This window comes from Gobio gobio (genome assembly GCF_949357685.1).
Source record: "Gobio gobio genome assembly, chromosome: 8".
Taxonomy (NCBI): Eukaryota; Metazoa; Chordata; class Actinopteri; order Cypriniformes; family Gobionidae; genus Gobio; species Gobio gobio.
This window is the reverse complement of record NC_137114.1, coordinates 47,260,106-47,277,718: the sequence shown is the minus strand read 5'-3', so window position 1 is coordinate 47,277,718 and position 17,613 is coordinate 47,260,106. Positions and strand designations below refer to the sequence as shown.

The 17,613-nt window shown below is 38.8% G+C and overlaps 1 protein-coding gene across 1 annotated transcript; it reads right to left on the bottom strand.

Moving 5' to 3' along the window:
• Window positions 1-2,083: 2,083 nt before the first annotated feature.
• LOC307129904 (uncharacterized protein) lies at window positions 2,084-17,286 on the bottom strand. Its single transcript, XM_079822705.1, has 3 exons — window positions 17,152-17,286; window positions 15,817-16,065; window positions 2,084-4,808 (listed from the first exon to the last, which is right to left on the bottom strand). The coding sequence occupies exons 2-3, from the start codon at window positions 15,899-15,901 to the stop codon at window positions 3,799-3,801; spliced, it is 1,095 nt and encodes a 364-aa protein (XP_079678831.1). The 5' UTR covers window positions 15,902-16,065; window positions 17,152-17,286; the 3' UTR covers window positions 2,084-3,798.
• Window positions 17,287-17,613: the final 327 nt, after the last annotated feature.

Here is a 17,613-nt window from a genome sequence, read left to right as displayed (position 1 = left end):
CAGTGGATGATTCGTTTTTTTTTTTTTTTGTGCAGACAGCCTATCAGTAATCCCTCTTGTAGGATCACATGAAGTTCAATGATTTCCAAGTATTTTTTGAACACTTCTCAATTGATGGCAAAATAGAAGGCAGCAGTTCCCAGACGCAGTGCGCGCAACCATAGTCATACTTAAAAGTTAAAATTCAGAAGAGCAGACGTGGATAAGTCTGAAAAAGTGCGACAACACGAAAGTGCACACAGAAAGCTGCCTCTCAGACGCCAGACCACAAGTACTGAATTTTAGTTCTACTAATTCTACTAAAATCTTATTATAGACTAAAACTAAAACAATTCAGATGCCTAAAATGTTATAGTCAAAAGACTATGACTAAAACTAAATAAAAATTTGCTGTTAAAATTAACATTGGTATGAAGTATGATTGGTCAAATGATTTTTATACATTTACCCGCCAAGTTGCCATAACCTTGTGGATCCAGCGCTAACGCATAGGTAATGTTCGACAATGATGTTAGTTAGCATGCAAAAGCGTAGTTGGGCTAATAATGTTAACTGAAGTCCTTTCAGAAATGTTTTTTACATAATCCTATCAACAATTACACAATGTAGAAGCCTTTCTTTTCTAGTATGATTTTGACTTTGATAAGAGCTTTGTAACTTTTAAACAAGTATTTAAATGAGTTCAAGGTCTGCTAGCATGTCAGATGGAGCATGACTGGCTTAAACCCCCATGATGGAACAGCGTGCATTCATACAACAATGCAACAATAATAAAATAATGCGTTTACTTTTACTTTTGATACTTAAGTACTTTTAAAAGCAAGTACTTCTGTACTTTTACTTAAGTAAAAATCTATCTTTACAACTTACACTTGTAATGGAGTAATATTTAACCAGTAGTACTTTTACTTTTACTCAAGTAATGGAGTTGTGTACTTTGTCCACCTCTGCTGACTTGTTTCCTTCGCTGCCTTATCAGACAGTGACTTGTAAGGCAGCGTTTGTGCATGAAGGCACCTCATGAAACTGATTTCGTACAGATTTCTATAAGGCAGTGTAACCGTTTATTAATCTACTCTACAGCAAAATAGAGAGAGCTTTGGTGAGAACTAAACAAGATATGTAATTACTACATTCATTTCTCACTAGAAATTACATCAGAAGTGTGCAATGTTGGTCAAGAATGTACATTTACACACAAACTGACCAGCAAACGCAACTTTTGGATGCCATCTTTTTTTTTCTAGCTCAACTGTCACAGAATGTAACGCACAGGATTGTGGGATATCAAAGGCAGCGAAGGATACATTTATGCTGCCTTCAAAACTCGATCAGATAAAGGTATCACAGGAGACAGGAAGTGAAGCTAACATTAGATTTGGACGTGCCTTGATGCCTTCCTACCTTGAAATGTGTCCTCCGAAGGCAGCATTTTCCAGGTTTTGGAAGCAGCCGACTGAAGCTTTGGCACTTTATTGTTCGTAAAAGGTCAATAATGAAGGATAAAAATTAACTCCAACCTCTCTGTATGATACAAGACCTGATCGTTTGGTTGACAATATTACTGTACATCCCAAACATATTTATTACTGCATTAAGAAAGAATGATGTGACCAGACAAACACTGAGTGACATGAGGAAGTAAAGCTTGGGATACACTGCACGACTTTAGCAATCCTATAAGATCATTACAAATCATACTGTGCTACATGGATCTATTAAACTTGGGTACAACATGTAAGCACACTGTACGATGATGACACTTATTGACTCGTAGGTTATGATGCCAGTTTCTATAGAAGAATAAAACAGCATGCACTAGTTGTAAACAAAAAGACCATGATGAATCACACTTTGGCTGTTGTAGTTTGTATGTGTGCTGAAAAAAAGAGGAACAGCAATGAGCTTGAGGTAAGCAGTTTAAAGTTTTAGCGCCATTTAGCGCCAAAGTTTTAGTTGATTTCATGTCACATTTTTATTGGCTGCTCAGTAGACGTAGGTCTATAGTGACGTAGTGATTAGTGTTCACAAAATAGATTAAATAGATCAATCAAGACAAGATGTTGTTTCTGTTTTATTTCTTATAATTCCATGTATCAAAAGACAATTTAGTACATCATTAAATGACATGAATATATCTAATTCTCGGGCTAGTGAGAGCCAGGGCTTTTCCCCGCCTGTAAACACAACCTCTCTGGAACAACGTCACACAAATCCATCATTTCACCAACAAATGGAAGTTTTATCAGAAAACAAATCAGAAATAAATTACTAGAAATTAGTAAGTTCGCAAAACCAACATGATAAAAGCGCCGTTTGTTGGCATTTTTGTTGTTTACTTAAAGATTTAAAGCACCAATGTTTTACCACAGTTTTACAATAATAAGTGATACATTGACCATAATGAATTAATTTTTCCAGATTACACATTAAAGACAACACACACTTATTCAGTTTATTTGTAGTCTCTGGACAGTTCATCACATCTAGAAAGAACAATCACTTCTACAAATTTTCCATCAAAAATACGACCCGAGCAGCTTTAGCACTCTCTCTAGTGAGAGTCCCAATACAGTTACATTTTCAGTCAGAGAAAGCTCCTGAAAAACAAGAGTTGCTTTATTTTATGACATATGCGGAGCTAAATATGGTTATCAGACAGTCCGATATAAATTTAAGAGACGAGACACGCCCTGGAAGTGACAGTGGAAAAGCGTCATTCTCAGCGCGTGTCCAGTCTGGCGCGTTTTCTGATTGCATATGGAAGCTAAACTTTCATAGGAATTCATTGAAAATTTGAAACACTCACTTTGCTCTGCACCGATCCGTTATGAATGCCGAGGCGAGCGCATTTCCATTCTGTGAGTGAGATCTCTCCCCAGTGGGCGGGTTGAAAACATGTGGAACAGCTCTTTCTACTGGCTGTAGTTTTTAGCCTCTGGCCAAAAAATCCTCTGATGACGCAAAATTACGATATTTGCGTCATCTGAGGATTTTTTCCAGAAATAAAATGCATAATTTTCTCGTCTCAGGGGGATATGAGGGGGGAAAGTACCATAATTTAAATACACTACGGGGTTTCTACTGATACAAAGCTTAATGCTAAATCACTGAAGTTACTCTTTAAATGATAGGCTACTTTTTAAATATGAACTAAAATGGTCATCATGGTGCTGTATTGAGTAAGTTGAATCCTACATTCAACCGATTCGTTTTTGCAATTGCAAACTGTATTTATGAATGTGTAGCTTAAATAAATATTTTACTCATCTGATTCGTTCAAATACGCTGATTCTTTGAGAAATAAAACAGTGTTGCTCAGAGACGCAGCGGATCAAGAACTCATTAAATGGATTTTATTTTTTATTTTCCGGTGACATTTCTGCCTCGCTATGGCCGTGAGACAGGAGAGAGCACTGAAAACTCTTCAGATCGCATAGTTTAGTGGAAAAAGTCACAGAAACGATTATTCTCAAGAAATGACGCATGAACATGAGAAGCAAAAGGGAAGACGCGGCTCTCTGCGTGCGCTTTGGGTGTATGCGCAGAGAAAACAGCGCGCAAGTTCTTACGTGTCTTTCCGCGAAACGGTTTCAAACGGTCTTAAACTGAAAACAGAGACTTAAAACAGGCTTTCTAGTTTCTAAATAACAAGCAGATTTTTGATGACAAGCAACCGAAAACCATGATCTCTCTCAAAATCTGGAGCTGAAATATTGAAATCAGTTATTTGAGTGGGGCCAGGGTGGGCCAAGCTTCTGATTGGGTGGACCCGGGCCTGCATGAAACACATGCTGCTCACTTGCAACACTTTTTCATATGAGCATGAAGTCTTGATAAACGTGTAAAACTCTTCTCACACTGAGCACAGTGGTACGGCTTCTCTCCAGTGTGAACTCGCTCATGTATTCTCAGGGTTCCAGACTGAATGAAACTCTTGTCACAATATGAGCACTTGCAAGGTTTTTCTCCAGTGTGAGTTTTTTGGTGCCGTTTTAGATGGGCAGCTCTAGTAAAGCTCTTCCCACAGTCACAGCACACATGATCTCTCACTTCATCATGTGTTTTCTGGTGCAGTTTAAAATTGTACAGTTGAGAAAAACTCTTTCCACAGAGAGAACACACATGAGGCTTCTCATTTGAATGAACTTTCAGGTGTTGTTTTAGATCTGATGATGAAATAAAATCTTTACCACACTGATCACAGTTAAATGTTTTTTTCCCAGAGTGACGGAGCAGATGATCTCTGAAACCTGATGCATCAGAAAAACTCTTTCCACACTGAGTGCATGTATACGGTTTCTCTCCAGTGTGAATTCTTTGGTGCCGTTTCAGTTGGCCAGCTCTACTAAATCTCTTTCCACAGTCACAACACACATGATTTCTCACACCTGTGTGTGTTTTCTGGTGCTGTTGAAAACTGTCCAGTCGTGAAAAACTCTTTCCACAGAGAGAACACACATGAGGTCTCTCATCTGAATGAACTTTCAGGTGTAGTTTTAGATGTGATGAACAAATAAAATCTTTGCCACACTGATCACAGTTAAATTTTTTTTCTCCAGAGTGACGGAGCAGATGATATTTGAGACCTGATCCGTGAGTGAAACTCTTTCCACACTGAGAGCATGTATACGGTCTCTCTCCAGTGTGAACTCTCATGTGTGTGTCAAGGTTTCCTTTTTTTGGGAAACTCTTTCCACACTGAGAGCAGGTGTGCAGCTTTTTGGCTTTTCTTTCTTGAGTTTTGAAGTCACAGAGTTTCTTTACATCATTTAGTTTGTGTCTTCTCTCCTTCTCTTCCGTCTGGTCTAAAATAAACATATAAAGTAGTCAGAATCAGTTCAAGGAGGTAAAATGTGAAAATTAAAAACACTTAGCAGAAAACAAGACACAGTCTGTGTGAGTATAAAGTATCGGTAACACTTTACAATAAGGTTTCATTAGTTAACATGAACTAATAATGAACTGCACTTCTACAGCATTTATTAATCTTAGTAAAGATGCACGATAAGATTTTTTGAGGCTGATACCGATTTTAACAGACAATTATTGGTCGATTCCGATATTTGTCATTAGGGTTGGGTACCGAACTTGGTACTTTTAAGGGCACAGAACGAATTAAGTCGGTACTACGGAGTACCGATTCACGTTAAATCAATCTGTACCAAATTTCGGTACCTGAGAACGCATCTGGTGATATATACAGGGTACCCGCGGGATCTTAAATTCTTAAATGTCTTTAAATTCAAAATCAAAATTTTAAGGCCTAAAAAAGTCTTAAATTCGCTGAAGTATTGAGTTCTAAGGTCTTAAATAATTTTAAACAGGTCTTAATTTTCCTACGTCCATGTACTGCTACCTCTTGCTCATTGAAATGCTCCCGCAGTGTTTTAGAGAGAGAGAGAGAGAGTGTGGGTGTGTGTGTTGTAGTTCGTTTTGTTTTTTTCGCTAGTGAGAGACCAACATGCATCTAATATAGAAGCCAATCAGCTTTCGTGTTATTGTCGCGGGTCTCTTTCGGATTGTACCACAGACACATCAAACAGATTTTATTGTTCAGCTTCAGTTCTCCATTTCTTCCAGTTCCGCGATCGTGAAAGCGAAGGCGAATCTTTCTTACCTGCTATCTCGCATAATGACCAAATAAAAGTAATATATGGCCGATAGCACTAAAAAAAGAGTTTAAAAAGCGATGTAAACCCCGAATTCATTCGCTACTGACACACGGACCTATGTCAGACTGGCCGCGGATTCTGTGCACGCGTTTGCCGCCTGTCAGCGCTCGCGTGAGTCTACCGAATCTAGGCACATTACTGTTGGTCTTAAAGTGAAAGCAACCCAATATAGCCTAGTGTTGCAAGTTCCCAACCGGGGTGCCGCTGACGAGAGCAGGGGTGCCGTGTAAAAGTCCTTCAAATAGATTTTTTTTTCTTCACATTTTCCTAATAATTCTCTCTTTGTAAACTTTGTTCAAAGCATGTGAGTGCTGCCGTATGTTCGAATATGACCAGTAATTTCCGCCGTCATCACCCGGGTGTAAGTGCCAGAAGACGCGAATGAGAAATCACGCGCACTGTGAGAAGATTTGTCTCTGTGCACTCATCCGAAAGTGCGCACACGTCTCACCGCGTGCAAAAATTGAGTTCTCTTTCAAGTCTCGCTCTTGAACGGACACACTCCCACAAGAAGTATGTCAACATGTTCATCTTGATGACTATTCTAGCAGACATAGTCTGTATATGCCTTAAGTAAGCTTTATACAGTCGAGAAAGACGACGCATATCCGAGCATTAGGTCTTAAAGGGGCAGTAGCCTTTACTGCTGTCTGTTTAATGTCAAACAACAAAAGACAAGGACATCACTCACTGCTCTTGATTGAATAGCTTTTGTAAATTTAATAGGATTAATCTTTAATTTATACAGTCAAATATGCAATGTTATTTTACATTTGATCAATTTCTGTACCTGAAAACATGTTAGACGTAGGCCTACCTGAAAAGCATAGTTTATTTTATTAGTATCTTTGCTCAATAGTATTTATTTGTGCTGCTGCTTGTATTTAAATTATTTGTTCTTATTATTTGTTTTATTTTTATTTGACAGTAGTCCTTTTTTCCCTGAACATAGCAAATACTGAACCGTACCGAAACCGTGAACCTAAAACCGTGATACAAACCGAACCGTGAGCAAAATGTACCGTTACACCCCTAGCGTAACGTATGCGAGGGGGTGCCACAAAATGGAGAAAATTTTCAAAGGGTGCCATGACTGAAAAAAGGTTGGGAAACACTGGCCTAGCCCATACCCCCTCCTGCCTTTGTCGTTAATATTAATCAAACAACAACAACGTGAAAAACAAACAGTAGCTTACCTAAAATGGAAGCGTTAGCTTAAGTTCTGCCGGGAAGACTTAATTACTTGTCACTTATTACCTTCATCTCTATCCAATCACGTCTTCATACTTTTCGTATAAAAGTCATACTTACACATGTTTGAGTTCGCAGATGCCGACGCGACAACACTTGCTCGCATTCACTGCTAAACCATCATGTCCAGCGATACTCCAATCGTCTGCGATTACTCAGACTCTGATGATGAGTTAGTACCGCCCTCTCCTCTTCCAACACGGCGCAGTGCTCGCCTCCAACGCCATGACTCACCATGGGCAACGTGGTCTATGGAGGACATTCACAGTACTCTGGAATCAGCCGAGGTCTGTCCAGAGAGGATCTCCTTCTTCTCGCATAAAATACTCTGGGTAATCCATCCGAGTCCGTCTCCGATATCACGACTTCTTCAGTGTCTGGCCAATCAAAACAAGCCAGTAGAAAGAGAACAGCGAAGTCATCGTCACCTCATCCCGGTAAAAGAACTACACTGCAAGCTCGGGCACCTGTTCATCCGGACATCACAGAGCCCCACGGAGTTAACACTCAACTCCTCCAAGCGGTTCAAAGCCTCTCCCAAACCGTCAAACACCTGGAATCAAGGATGTCAAAATTCGAACACTCTGCTGCGACCTCCAATGGCCCGAATCCAGCTGTTAACTTCGCCGTAACTCCTCAATTTTGTCCTCCTGCCAGCGGAATAAGCGGTCCCCCGGGCTTAGCTTCTACTTCTTCAGCCCCGCTAACTCTCCTACAACCGGCTCAGACACCATTTCAGGATGTTCTTGCTCGAACTGAAACTCCATCCTTTAACCTTTCAACAGCAACTCCTGCCCAGACATTCGGTAGGCGTTTCGTCTCTCCAGCTGCTGCTACGGTATCTCCTCACATCAGAACAAAAATCATCCAAGGTAAGGATATAAACCTTGCTTCACTTCTGCTTCCCTCGCCTGCTGCTGACAGGAAGGTGGTTGACTGTGGTGACGTGGCAGTCCTGCTTAAAACTTCCGATCCAAGATTACAACGGAACCTTACATTTGCAGAATTCGTCATTGCTTTCATATTCAGAGATATTCTGTGTCAGGCTTTCCCAGATCGGAGGGAAGAGCTGGATTTGTATCTAGCCATGATGGCGGACTTTAACCAACGATACGGAGGTACATTATTCTACGAATATCATAAATGATTCTCTGCCAAATCAGCTTCCTTTATTTCGCTTTTTAATACCAGACTAGACTGGTCCGTGACTGACACCGAACTGCTCGTTCGTCATTTCGGCGGTGTTTGTAGCGCTTGTTTGTAGCCCACATTTGTAGCGCTCACAGACACTCAGCGTCTTTCTGCCCCAAAGCATTCAACAAACAAGAGCCGTACGCTGTCCAAGGTGCTGATAACGTAAGGCTTCCACAAGACAACAAGAAACGCTACATCTCAGGATACAAAGGCGCTATTATCTGCAATAACTTTAATGAATCTGTCTGTTCTTTCTCTCTGAATGTAAATATGAACACATTTGCAGTTTCTGCAAGGATTCTGCAAGAAATCGGTCTGCCCACACCGGTACAATCCTCTGATTCAAGGAAAATCTCCAATTCGGAGAAAATTCTGAAAAGCCACCCTTCTACTCCTATTAATGTTCCTAATCTCTCTAGCTACCTCTTCTCTCACCCTGATCCGACTTTTGTCGACTATCTAAACACTGGTCTGTCTCAAGGGTTTCGGGTGGGTATCCTTTCCAATCTCACCACCTTCTTCATAGCTAAAAATCTGCAATCAGCCATTACTGAACCAGACGTGGTTTCTGATCTACTAGAGAAAGAGGTAAATAAAGGTTATGTCATTGGCCCTTTTGCTTCCCCTCCTTTTTCGACTTTCCGCATTAATTCCATCGGCGTTGCAACACGGAAATACTCCGGTAAAAAAACGTCTGATCTTTGGTATGTCTTCCCCTCATTCCAACTACACAGCGAGCGTGAACGAATGCATACATTTAGCACCCTTCACTCTACAGTACGCCTCGGTTGACAATGCTATTAATTTAATTAAGATAGCCGGGCAAGGTGCTTGGCTAGCTAAAGCTGATATAACAGATGCTTTCAAAACTATGCCAATTCATCCCTCCGACTAGCCACTTTTCGGCGTTAAATGGGATTCCAAATTTTATTTTGCCGTTAGGCTTACATTCGGGTGTAGGAGTAGCCCTCATATTTTTAATAGCCTTTCCGAAGCGATGTGCTGGATCTTGCTGAACGTCAGCAAGCTTCCATTTGTTCTGCATTTGCTCGACGACTTTCTGTTAATCGACTTTCCATCTCCCCAATCCTCAGTTCTAGACATACTCAAACATATCTTAGTGATGTCGGCATTCCCCTCTCCGCCGAGAAAACCTTGGGACCCTCTACTTCATTAGAATTTCTCGGGATTCTGTTCTCATGCAAGCTTCCCTTTCCCCCGAAAAGCTCGCAAGGATAAGGTATTTCTTGGAAGCTTTTCCCTCCCTACATTCTATATCAAAGCACGATTTGCTTTAGCTACTCAGTCACCTAAATTTCGCCATGAGAATAATTCCTCAAGGCAGGGCTTTCATCTAACAATTGTTAAGTCTGGCCCATTCCGTGGAAAAGCTAAGCGATCAGATACAACTTGACGAAGGCTGCTTGTCCGACATTCAATTATGGAAAAGATTGCTTAACGATTGGAACGGTATTTCTTTTTTTTACAACAACGTTTTTGAATCATCGCTTCAACTTCAATTATTCACCGACGTGGCCCCTTCCATCGGGTTCGGGGGGTTCTTCCAAGGGCAGTGGTTCGCAGAAAAATGGCCTAGTGATTTTCCTAAAACAGCATCCGCCTCCGTTTCATCTTTAAGAAAAATCTTATACGTCAATGTAAGTAAAAGTTATGAAGTTAGTTTAGTTGATATATAGAGAGAATTGAACATTTATGCTCACATGTAGTCATTTTTATAGCTTTATTTATAGATTTTAAAGCTTATTTGTATGACCTTTATATAGGCTATTTATTTTAATATTAACAAAATGCATATTAATGATTGGTTTACTAAAATTATACATGTGTAATTGATTATGGGTATAATAATCACATAAATTATTTTTAAATAATTCAAAATTATTATTATTATAAATAAGCATTGTTAAAAGCCAGAGGTTTAAGTCTTTAATAGCCATTTGCTATGTAGTGACCTTTAATTTGGAGCAGAAAAAGGGGGAGTGACTTTATTGCATCAGAGGTGTGTCACTTTGCTCACAGCTGATTGGTCCAATTTCAGTTTGAGATCTCTAATCCAGAACATAACCTGCCCTGGAGCAGGTTAGCTGTGGATCATAAGTTACTATGGAGATGAACACAGCTAAAAGCCAAACCACTTTAATGGTACCTTAAACCCAGGATTGGGACAAACTAAGCTTAAACATATCTGGCTAGCCAGCTAAACTGGCTTCATGGTATAGGCCCCTGCTCACCGGAGATACCCTGATCATTTTCGTTTGTGTTTTTATCGCCAGTCTTCATCGTCTCGTCAGCACTGTTCCCAGTCTCCGTCTCAAGTCTTTCTACGTCAGCTAAGTTCAGGTCATCTGTACCCTGTGATTCATCCCTTTGTGCCGTGTCTGCTCAAACCACTGTGTAATAAACTTCACTGTTTTATTTCATCCACCATCTGTTCCTTCTGTATTTGTGACAGAAATATAAATATATGTATAAATTAAATACATTTATTATTATTACATTGAGGCCCGGTCCACAAGAAGACGCGTTTAGCTGTATACGTAAAAATTTTGTACCGTATCAGCGTTTCGTCCACACGGATCTGCCGTTTTGGGAGCATGAAACCGTTTTTTTTGGAAATGTTCGTGTGTACAGGCAGTCCGTATATTTTGTGAAACGGTGATGTCCTCACACCACGTCCTGCACGGGAAAGACTTGAAGGGATACAACTACGGGCACTGGGCATGCGCCCATCAATACTGTTTCGTTTAATTACTGTATTTGCATTATTTTAAGGGTAGGTTTAGGGTTGGGGTAGGTGTAGGAGTTAATAAAACACATCTGATAAATAGCAAATTAATTTATTGTTATTTTAACGTGAGATTTTGCCTCACCTCCGACTGTTGCTGTACCCCTTCTAGCCACAACTCTTCTTCTTCTCCGTTTTTAGTGTATTTCTGTGGCAGAATTACAGCACCAAATACTGGTCTGGCATGTGTACTACATCGTTTTGAGCCGTTTTCATGCTCTCGTGTGTACGCAGATATTTCTTGAAACAAGGGGAAAAAAAAGAATGGATAGGGAAAGCTCTGGCTTCGTGTGGACGGGGCCTGAGACGTAGCTAAATTCTACTGTACAACATTAATATATTTATGTCACAATTGACCATTCTCAAAGACCCGCCCCCTATAGTTACTGTTGCTATGTCTGACAAGCCGCGCTCTCACACCACACATCATGTTCTCAGGCAGTGAAAAACACATCACAGAGCAAAGAGGATACTGACAACGCACTGGCAGACAGGACAGAGCAGGTTACTTTTAATATGAAATAAAGTCTCAACATTTTGGCATTTTTTAAAGATATGTAAACAATAAATACCGTTGTGTGGCTCTTTAATGTGTTGTGACAGATCGCTGTAGCACCTCAGTTGCTCATGAACCATTTCTTCCTTCTAGTTAATTTATAGTATTAAATAAACGTGCATGAACCAGAAGGAATGTTGTTTCAACTGCGGGAAGACGTCAGCACACACCGTTTTTCAAGTTCAAATCCACCAATGTTAATCTACGAACTCTCTTGCCTGCTTTGTCGGACAAAAATGGCAGATTTGGCGGATTATGATTGGTCAGATCGACTGTCAATCAAACTCCCAGCGAAGGGTGAATTACTTGTTAAACTGAACTTTTATTTTGAGGTTGCCGTGAAGCCCTTTGAGTTTCTGTGTGCATGTGTGTTTATGATATGAGGATAGATTTTGTCAAATGAAACGGTAAAATGCTCATGAAGAAACTGGAGATGAGATTCATGCATTCATGTCCTCATATATTATGGCAGAGGCAGAAAAACACTGCAAGTTTCTGTGTGTGTGTGTGAGAGCTAAATTAAACAGTGCATCTGCGCCATACATTCACACAGAAACATGCAGGATTCATATTTAAACAGTTTTTTGTGGCTTAATATTCACAGACACTAGTATATATCGCGACTTGAATTAAGTGGGTTTAGGCAATATGGGTTTTTGTGGGCCGATACCATTTTTAGGTCGTAAGAAAAAGTCAGATATCGATATACCGGCCGATATAAGGCCGAAATCCTTGATTTGAAATTTATTTAGTCATGAGTAGTGAGCAATTTTTTTTTGTTCTTTTGTTGTTTGATTAACCCTCTGGAGTCTGAGCTCTTTTGGGGCCCTTTAGAAGTTTTGACATGCTCTTACATTTGTGTTTTTTTCAGTTGCTTATAAACACATTAATGGCAAAAGTGTAATTACACTGTATTCAGCACAAACTGGGCTACCATAATATGTGAGCAACATGTATGTACATACTTGTATTTTTGAGAGAAAAATGTTTATGCACGGTTTTTTGAAAAAACAAAAAACTTTGTTTTAAAATTAAGGTCTCAAAACACACAATAGATATGTGTTCACAAGACTTTTGACTCCATCTGGTATTTCCATAGAGTTTTTTCTTTATACTGATGTGAGAATCATTGAGCCTATTCATTCACATAAAACAATACACTGATTTAAAATTTGTAAGACAGTTTCTCTTCACAAAGCCAATGTGCGAGGAGGCGTGATATCTAATGAATAATGATGAGATAGCAACTGGGATAACAAAGGACATAATAGCCCGCATTAATGAGCTGCATAATGAATGAGCTTCAGGTAGGCCTGTGACGGAGAGCAACAGAGCAAAGGAAATATATTTTTTTGTAGTTTATTTTATTTAGAATGTAGTCAACAAAGGCCTATTGATACTATTGACCAAAATGAAGTGAGTTTTTTTTCCACAACAATTTATGATTTATTAGACCATAATTTATGATTTATTACACCAATTTATTATAACACAACAATTAATGAGATTAAAACCATGTTTTTACTCCAAACTTACTTTATATCACAAGTCAAATGTTAGAAATAGCCAATCCAACATGGTATAAATAACACAGATAAGATATATATTGTCGCGATTGTGTGTTTATTATCTTCAAACGTGTCTATCTGCATGTTATAGCGATTTCTGGAAGCTGTTTATGTCAGAGAGAATGTCACATGGTATCTTCTTCATGCGTGCTATATATGGACTACATGTGCACGAAGCGCCCTCCGGCCGCCAGTAGGAACTGAAAACACAACAGATTGAAATAGCACTTCTCTGTATAGAAATTTGACACAGATATGATTATCTATCAATATTTCTCCTCATCTGCACACTTTTGAACTAAAAGCACTGAGGGATGTAGTTTTGTCGCGAGACTTCATGACGAACATTGGGGACTTTTTTATGAATGACATCAGCTGACGCTCATATTACAATCAAAGGTACCGACGCGGTTTTCATATTCATAACTCCTGACACATATTAACAAATTACGGTCACTATATGACTTTGAGAATAAAACAGAGGTCAAAAATGGAAGCTTGAGTCTTAGATCTTTTAAATTATGTATAATTTGTCAAGGTAATTACTTACATCTGACAGTAATTTTGAGCTAATTTAAACAAAGAAAGCTTTAGTGAGTCCTCGTGCAGGTTTTTGCGTTTAATATTCACAGATGCTTACAGAGTAAACTTGGCCTACTTACACAGAGCGGTGGATCGTTTCTTTCAGAAATGAACAGCTTGTAATGGATAATTATTCCAGGATTATTAAACGCGTCTCAAAACGATGTAGTTGAAGTAGGAATGCAGTCCTTGATGTGTTAGTTTGAGATGAGACGTTGTCTCCGGAGCCTCAGTATTTGAATCTCAATAGAGCGCGTGATTCGTGGGCGTGGTAGCATTAGTGTATAATGAGCTGCTCAGGAACGACTAACATCTCTCTGCTTTCAACCAGATTACATAAACACAGAATATTTGTTTTTGATTTGGTTTACAGTGTTTAAAACCTGACATTTCAGCGTTTCTTTAGACATATGTCTCATGTTTGTGAGACAAGTATTCACTAAGCTAGAGGTCATTTTCTGAATGAACATCTTTGAGAGAGAGGCTGCAGATCGCGCATTATGATTTCTTTATTTTGCAAAAAGCACAACAATTTGTTTTTATTGTGACTGTACACAAAAAAAATAGAAACTTAACAGATTATAATGATGCATAACACTTGCCTGAATGATAAAAAACGACAGAGTTATTTGAGTCTCTTTGGCACTGATAAGAAAAAAAGCAAGCCAATCACGCCGGCGCAACGGCCGACTCGAGAGGGTTAACATTAAAACACAGACAGCAGCGCAGCAGGAATATTACTTTATGATCTTAGATTATGCAGCAGACATTATAGAGCTCAGTGCCTTCACGCAGTTCATTAATAAACCATCGGATTGTTATATTGGCCATTTTTATCCTATAGCCGATATGCCGATGGTTGTAAATTGATCCAAAATCATACATCAGTGCATCTCCAAGGGCGTTTTCACACCTACGTTGTTTGGTCCGGATTTTCGGACTTTTCAGTTTGGTCCGAATCAAAATTACAGGTGTGAAACCTCCCCCGTACCCCGGTCTGGACCAAACAGACGAAATTTGGTCCGACGAAAAGAGGTGGTCTCGGTCCGGATCAAACTGAACAAAGGTTCGGTTCGTTTCTAGTGTGAAAGCATTTTCTCTATGGTTCGTACTTTCAGATCATTTACAGGAAGTTCCTGTTTATGTTTAAATATTATAATGTTATTTTTAAATTCAATCTAGGCTTGATTATGAAAAGTGAAAAGATGCGCAATATGTCAGAAGACAGAAGGTCAGAAATGATTTTGAACGAAATTTTGCTTATGAGCCTTTCTTTAATGTGAATTTCGTTTTGTATAAATTGTATCTTCATTTTAATCTATGTTTCATCAGATAATTGCCTTGATTTAATAAATAAGAAGCAAATAGTCTATAGCAGACAATAATCACGGGAGCGATCACATGCTTTGCAAATGAACTTGAGCGTGTCTCAAATAAGCTGAAACTCAGCAGCTACTTGTCTCACAAACATGAGAAATATGTGTATATAAAGCTTGAAATGTCCACTTTTAAACGTGACAAAAAGAACATAGTCAAGCAATGCGCACTGTTCAATAGTGGCAACGATATGTGTCCGTTCATTCATTCTTGTCAAAGACGCTGACGTCAGACACAAGTCCGTTTACAAACCAATCAATGTCCAGATGCCGCCCACAAGGATGATGACGAGTGGACGCAAGTGTGTCAATAAAGGTTTTTAGTGCGCTCGCATAATTGCAATGTGAAACCAAACCAAAACTAACCGAAAGTATCAAATGTGTCAAAACGTGAACTTCGGTTTGGACCTTGGTGCGGACTTTCAGGTGTGAAAACGCCCTAAATCTTACTTATTGTTAATTTCAACGTTTACAAAAGTTGTATTTGTTAACATTTGTTAAGTATCGTGAACCAACAACGAAAAGCTGGATTTATATTAACTAACATTAACAAAGATTAATAAATATTGTAACAAATGTATTGTTGATTGTTAGTTAATACATTAACTAATGTTAGCAAATGAGACTTTATTGTAAAGTGTTAAAGTACCTTTAATGTGCAAAGGTCAGTTCTGTCATTCACTACGATTAAAACTGATAAAATATGATCATTTAGATGCATTTCTCTATCATTTATCATCCATATACTGATTATTATTTCACAGCTACTAAAGCAGTCAATAATGAAGAATCAAGAATGGACACCAACCTATTTGTTCCTCAGTATCTTCATGTTTTATTCTGGATGGTTCTGGATAACTCATGTCTTCAATCTCCTCTTTAATAAACTCCATCTTTAACAGTCACACAGATTTCAGCTGCTACACCTGGAGTTTGTCCTTCTCTTGTAGGATGATGTGAATATTCCCAGTATTTATTGGTGAATTGTTGTGGGAGGGGCTTCACTGCAGGTGTGAACTGTGATCACTGTGAGATACTGACGCCCACAGGACCAGATCTGGAAAAATCAAAGATAAGTTACTGAATTTACACTGAATTACCAGAGTTGACCAGACCTACTATTTTTTTCTGAAGACAAACATAAATTCTGATGTAAGTAAAGATGTATATTTACTGAGAAATCTACAATTTTTTAGAGGGGGGTCAATATGACAATTTTCACCTGAGATTCGGAGACAAATTACAGGAGGGTAAAAATTACTTTTAAAAAGATGCCAGCTTTATTTTTCTTTCTAACAGAGACTGGTAGGACTATTAGAAAAATATGTCAACTTTAGCGATCTTTGTTGCATTATATGCCAACAGTGACTGTTCAAAAATGGGAAAAATCACTTTTTTGCCCCAGGTTTGCATGCCTGTAACTCAAGAAGTATTAATGAAATCTTAAAATCCTCTTATAATCTGGTTCTTATCATCTTATGAATTTCACAATTCATGTGAAAATTGGTCAATTGTTCACATTTTCAGTGGCCAAAAACCAAACGTGGGTCACTTTGGTCTTTGCATATCTGAACAACAAATAATGTTGAAACTAGAAATGTACCTCGTTATTTTTCTATCAACACATTTGCATAGAAAAATGCTGCATATTATTTTTCCAACGTTTGTGTGCCTGTCACTCTTAAAGTATTAAAGATATCTTGATATCCTTCTATTCTTAATTTTTTTCATGACCCTTTAATTACATTTAACTGAAGTGAACATATGTTTTCTGTCAGGAATATGGAGTATTTTGATACAAGTTAGATATTAATTGCATTTAAAACAAGGTTTGTTCAAAAGTTTGAGAAACAACAGGACCATCATGTTTAGCTGAGCTGCTGAAAAGTCTCTTTGTCTCCAAAAGTTCCCTGTTTTCCCCTCATTCATTATGCTGATGTCTGAGATCTTCTGTAAAGTGGCACATTAAGCACATTTTATTGGTGTAATAGAGTCAGAGTCTGTGAAAAACTCTCTGCCAACATATTATTACACTCTAATAATAAACCAGGACACACAACGCATTTCATTACATTGGTCCTTAAACATGTAAACTCTGGAGATGATTAATGTTAAACTCTGTAATCTGAGAAACATCTCTCACCTGCAGACTGGAAATATAAGGCACCCGGAAGAAAATATTCCACTTTTGTCCTTCATTCCCGATCGTTAAACAGCGTCACTTTCAGCAAACTGGTCTCTCTCAGTACTCATCCCGTCGCTCGCGCTTCTCTCTTCTGCGCTTGCTCAGTGCGCGTAATTTTTCTTAAAGGGGCCGCATATTCTTAAACAGGCCCGGTTCCTGAATCAAATCACGGGCTGCGTCCGAAAACCTAGACAGCTGACTTGTTTCCTTCACTGCCTTATTAGACAATGACTTGCAAGGCAGCGTTTGTGCATGAAGGCACCTCAAAAAACTTATATAGGAAACTGATTGCGGACATACTTCTATAAGGCAGTGAAACAGTTTAATGATCTATAGCAAAACTAAACAAATATTTAATTACAACATTAGTAATTTCTCACTGGAAATGAGTCCCAGTGCTTTAAGTGGAAAAAATAAAGT